Source organism: Melanostigma gelatinosum (assembly GCF_949748355.1).
Source record: "Melanostigma gelatinosum genome assembly, chromosome: 2".
Lineage (NCBI taxonomy): Eukaryota > Metazoa > Chordata > Actinopteri > Perciformes > Zoarcidae > Melanostigma > Melanostigma gelatinosum.
In genome coordinates, this window is record NC_136635.1 from 6,109,751 (window position 1) to 6,115,750 (window position 6,000).

The 6,000-nt window shown below is 46.4% G+C and overlaps 1 protein-coding gene across 1 annotated transcript in view; it reads left to right on the forward strand.

The window, feature by feature from the left end:
- The window catches only part of mtss1lb (MTSS I-BAR domain containing 2b), a gene marked incomplete at its 5' end in the record, with an annotated part of 70,914 nt that extends 65,172 nt beyond the window's left edge, over positions 1-5,742 (forward strand). The window contains 2 exons of the mRNA XM_079289135.1: positions 770-935; positions 4,075-5,742. Coding sequence (XP_079145261.1) covers positions 770-935; positions 4,075-4,961 — 1,053 coding nt within the window. The 3' untranslated portion in view covers positions 4,962-5,742. The remainder of the gene's footprint in view (positions 1-769; positions 936-4,074) is intronic.
- Between the last annotated feature and the right edge of the window lie 258 nt (positions 5,743-6,000).

Consider the following 6,000-nt stretch of genomic DNA (forward strand, 5'->3'; position numbering starts at 1 on the left):
ACAGCGTGGGGAAGGATATTGGAACATTTCGGCTGCAAGAGCAGAGCATCTTCCAATTACTGTACAGTGAGTTTGATAAGCTGCCCAGTCAGATCTGCCAAATACAACAAGTTCATACAGAGAATACAAAAGTGTGCCTATGGTGCCTCATGAGTTAATAAAATAAGTAAAAAAAAAAATACACCAACAGGTATCAGTACACTCGCCTTCCTCAGGGTGTGACCCACAATGAACCCAAACCAATTGCTGGTGGTTATTCTACATGCCTTTGTAAAGATGAACCCATGCATAAATGCAAGCACATATTAGCCCACTCAGGGTAGGTTCAATGAAGGTAATATTAAATACGAATTAACCGTGCTTTCCACAAGAGACAACATGGAGACGCCCAGTAATGTGTCTCAACATTAAAAGTACTCGTAACCGGACAAAGGTTAGTTGAAAACAGATCCAGTTGATTAACAACGTAAATAACAGAAGCTGATGAACTAAAGAGCAGCTCTGTAGTGGCTTAACATGTGCTCAGGGCTTGTATAGTTATGTCTTTACCTGAAGCCAAATCCAGCCAGACGTTGGTGCATTTTATGCCTGAGAAGCTTTTCCACTTTGATCTCATTTGAGGATGAGACAATAAGCAATAGCAGCATGTGAACTAACATATATATATATATATATATATGTATATATATATATATATGTATATATATATATATATATACACGCTTTTTTAAACGTCATTCCAACGTTGCCTCTGTCCATCTGTCCTCAGCATGGAGAGGAGGTGTCTCCAGCAGCCAGTGACCTGGCCATGGTGCTGACCAGAGGACTGAGTATGGACCAGCAGAAAAGCAACAGAGACTCCCTGCATTACTCCAGTGGCTACAGCACAGAGACCACAACCCCATCCTGCTCTGAGGACACCATTCCTTCACAAGGTGAAACTCTAACCTGCTGTCCACCTTTTGTCCTCACACCCGAGTGTTTACCCATGATTAGTTGTAGAAGCCGGTATTCCTCCTCTGGTGGTTTAATTGTGTTGTGTCATTAGTCAAGTCAAGCTAATTCTAAAGGAACTTTGGAAATGTCCCAAAAAAAGTTGTGTTTCCATTTTTTGAGCAAATGAACTAGGCCAGGGGTTCTTAACCTTTTTGACCTTGGGGCCCAACTTTTCAAGTACAAAGTGTCCCGGGGCCCACTCTGACTATATGCATCAAAAGTGTCAGACAACCTGTAGGTCATACAGAAACAGAGCAGTGGGCCTTTGGAGTCAGTACAAATTTAAGATGTTTGTCCGCATAAAATAAAAAAGTATCTTTCAGTATAAATAACTGCCGGTGGCTGTATCTGTACAGGTTTTAGCCTTTGCAAATTGCAAAAACGATGTATATATGGTCGAAGACATGGTGTGTGAGTAGCGGACTTGCTGTGCGTAATGGCTGCGACCGAGCGCACGAACGAGAATGAGAATAGCTCAGTTACGCAAACGTTGGTTGACGGCTTATGGAAGAGGAGGATAAGGTTTGTACTATAAGTACTAGCGTTTTATGAAGGCAGTAGCTCCATGGTAACATCCGCTAGCACGTTGTCGGGTCTGTAATGTGTCTTTTTCCGTCGAAATGCTGCAAGATACGACTTGCAGCGGTTATGGCGACTTTGGACAGTGTGTGTGTGGGCTCCTTTTGTGGAGAAACCATAAGAAATGAAAGAAAATCGATGATTTCTTTGCAAAGATGAGGATTTTGGGCATGCTGGGATACCAAACACGGACATGTTTTGTGACGTATTTGCGCAAACAAGCTGTAGGAACGGAAGGAGGGGATCGAGGATGCCGGTGTTGAACAGGCAAAACCCTTGTTAAATAAATGAGATGATACAATGTGATGATCACAAATACATCTATTATCATGTGTATGTAAACCTGCATACACAACAAGAAGCCCAACAGACTTTCTCACGAGCGTTGGATGTTTCGTCACTTGGTGTCGCTTTATTTTTGAAGGCTCCAGTGCTTCGTTTGATAGCATTAGCCTCCAGTGCTTCGTTTGATAGCATTATCCCACATTCCACACACTGAGCACTCGGCTCTGCCTCGTTGCCTCCGTTCACAAAGCCGTACTTAAGAAAGTCAGGGTGGTACTTGCGCACACATTTAGACTTTGGGGGGGGGGGGGGGGGGGGGTATGGCACCACTGTCGTCTTCATTTTTTCTTTTTAATAACTTATCCATAACTTTCGCTACAGGCTAGCGGCTAGCTGAGTGTCTTCTTCTGCTTATTGCAGCTTGTTAAACAACTGACTGACGCATTACCGCCACCAGGTGGTGGGAAGCTATATTGTAACTGAGCATCTCATGGATAACAGTAATATCTCTGGTGTCGTCAATTGATAACCTATGCGGTCCCGCGGCCCTCGCGGCCCACAGGTGCAAAACTGAAAGTTTTTCGCGGCCCTCTAGGTGGCGCTCGCGGCCCAATTATGGGCCGCGGCCCTATGGTTAAGAATCACTGAACTAGGCTACAGCGTAGTTTGGACACAAGTTACAGGCTACGCATGTCTGTAATCAGCCAGTAAACACAGTAGAAGAAGTAGAAACAAGCAAGTCACCTTGGCCATCTAACACATCGAAGATGGAAAAAGCAAGAGCGGTATTGAGAAATTTGTTTCAAATTTTTAATAATTGTGTCATTGTGTTGGTCTTATTGTATCATGTCAGCTAATACTGGCCATGTTTCATGCTGTCCGGAGACGAAGACAAGCATTTACATTTGAATATTTTACTCGCTATGTCAGAATGTATTCTGCAGACATGTCTCCATTTCCCATTTTGCTCATCAACTTTTTTACAACATGCAACATCCACATCGAGTGAGAGTAATTTATTTTTTTTAAGTTTTATCGAACTTCCAATTTGAAGCTTTTCTAATGCAATGCTCCAAAATGTGCATACATATCCGTCAATGGAAAATAGACCACATTACCAAGAATCTGGAGTGGATACACAGAACAGATCAGATCAGATCTTGAACGGTGCCTCAGCGGTCACTTCTTACAGAGTGGGAATACATGATGTGAAGCAATGGCCTAATGTTAGCGACGTCAACATCGTCGTTAACTGTCTTGTGTCTCTGAAGGTGTCGAGGGCAAAGAATTACAAAAGCACAGATGCAAATACGTAGGTAGAAAATAGTTAAAGTACGGTTCAGGAAACACTTTATACTTTTGAAGGCAGCAGTAGAGCTTAACGTACTTAACGTGATGCTGTGGGAGAGTCGAGGAGGCAGTGGTCTGCTCGTGAGTTCGTTAGGAGAGTCATGTCGTCATGTTTCAGCTTGGTCAGTGCCCCTTAGCGTTATTAGAGCGACTGATGTAGTTTAGATGGCAAGAGGATGGACCTGTGCAACAAACTTTCTTTTTTTTTACCCAAACCACAACAGGTTTTGTTGCCTAAACGTAACCACATTGTTTCATTGCGCAAGTAAAGCTAAAAAATCAAGTAAAGCTACGATGAAAGTTAATTTTGCATGCATGTAGACAGTGTAAACTTGACAAGCTGTCCCTAAGTTATCATTTGTCATGGCAGCACCCATTGGCTTCTGAGGAAACATGGGAATACTCTGCTGCTCTAACTACTGTTGCAGTTACTCTTGTTCATTCCAAGGACCCCCCATTTATGACATACCTCCTGGTATTCATCATTTTATATTTAGTCAAATCTCAGGAAAGCCAACCTGAAGAGAAATATCAATATTCACAAGCTCTGCCAAATTTTGACTTCATCACTTTCACCAGAAGATTCCAAAATCAAACAAAGTAAATGATCCCGAATCATCCACGCACAGCACAGTGTATGAGGGTTCTGACAGTTTCCTTGACAACAGCTGGAAGATGACAATAACAAGATGTAATTGAATAATATTTGATGTGTTTGAGCCACACAATGCTTCCTTCATCCAAATTATGTTTTCATCCCCGTGTTGATCTAATAACGTGTCCACAGCACATTGTCTTTACTCTTTCCTTTGATGGCGATTCTCTCCTCAATCACGTGTCTTTTTTCTCCCTTCCCCACATTAGGTTCAGATTATGACTGCTACTCAGTGAACGGTGATGCTGAAGGACCAGATGGACAGACAGAGTTTGACAAGTCCTCCACCATTCCTCGACACTCTAACATCGCCCAGAACTACCGGCGCATGATCCAGACCAAGAGGCCGGCTAGCACAGCTGGCCTACCCAGTGGGGTTCTTGGTCCTGGGGGTCATGGGATACCAGGACAACCCGGCGGAGCTGGTGGAGGTGGAGCAGGTACTCCAGGCACCGCCACCATCCGCCGAACCCCGTCTACCAAACCGGGCGTGAGGCGCACGCTGTCCAGTGCGGGGCCAATACCCATCCGACCACCCATCGTGCCCGTCAAGACACCCACAGTCCCCGGAGACTCGCATTCACCCGGCGCAGCTGGTGGTGGGTACGCCGGTGGAGGGCACTCAGGTGGCGTGCCTGTGCGTGTAGGCAGTGAGGAGTGTGTGTTCTTCACCGGAGTCGAGGATGGGCAGGGAGCGCTCGATTATGTGAAGGCGTCACCGAAGCGCCTCAGCCTGCCTAACACCGCCTGGGGATCGGGGGCGGCGCTGGAGGTCTACGCCCAGCAGTACGGAGGCCTTCCAATGGGAACGGGCTCTGGGGCCGGATCAGAGGAGGATCAGATGATCGCAGCCAATCGGCACAGCCTCGTGGAGCAGATCGGTGAGTTGGTAGCCAGCGCGCACGCTCTCGGAGAGGGGCAGTTTCCTTACCCGGCCCTCCCCGATGACCCGGCCCTGCCGCCAACCGGCCCCACCGATGCTCCGTCAGGGTCGGAGGGGGCAGAAGGGTCCGGTGACATGTTGACCACCATCAGGAGAGGAGTCCGCCTGCGCAAGACCGTCTCCAATGACCGCTCGGCGCCACGCATTTTGTGATTGGAGGAGAAGCAACGAGAGGATGTTACTTGTCAGCCAATAGGGAGTCAGGTGTTGGTGTGGTGCAACCCAACCGCCTAGTACATACACAGGCACTTAACTACATAGGGAAAGATATAATATAACAGAAGATGAATTAAAACAAACACAAAAAATGAGTTTAAAGACACCATTAGAGTAAATGATATATAATATAATGATAATAACATTAATAATGTTAACTCATGCTGACAATTACAAGTGAAATACTGAATATTGACAGGCTCCTAGCAGGCCACTATAACTAGTGTGTGTTGGACGCATGTTTGTCTTCTCTACACCTTCATCCAGGGACGGAAAGACTCGCAGGAAAGACAGATACGATTAAAAGAAGAAAAAGCAAGAGAAAGAGGGAAAGACTGGGTTCCCGTTTGTCGACTTACACCCTTCCCCATCCTCTTCTCCAAATAACCCGGCTGTCTAATCCCAGATGAAAGAGTGAGGACTGAAGGAGGGCCCTGTGGGGGCGAGAGAGAGAGAGGGGGGGTCAGAGTGCCATGTGACCAGCTGGATTAGAACCCCGGCTGTCTCAGCAGCAACATACGTTAATGTACTTATTAGTCCACTGAACTGAAGCTTTGGTATTAGCACGGGGAGCTAACAAGCCAGAGGGCTCCTCTGGTTCATCCTAATGTTAAAAAGAAAAAAAAATACTGTTGGCATTGAACCGTGCTAGTGCCCCCTTCCCCTCTCTCTCTCTCTCTCTCTCTCTCTCTCTCTCTCTCTCTCTCTCTCCCTCTCTCTCTCTCCCTCTCTCCCTCTCTCTCTCTCTCTCTCTCTCTCTCTCTGTGTGTGCGTGGATTCATGTGTAGGCATGTGAAAATGAAAGCGTGTGTGTGCACACGTGATTGAGTGTGTGCGTGTGGGGGGGGGGGGGGGGTGGGCGGGGTGCGGGTAGAGCTCTGCTGCAGGACAGCTGGTTACCCAACGAGGGCAGGGCTTCTTTTCTCCTGTGTGTCGTACGTGTGTTTTCTTGTTCCTATCGTGACGTCATTTACCT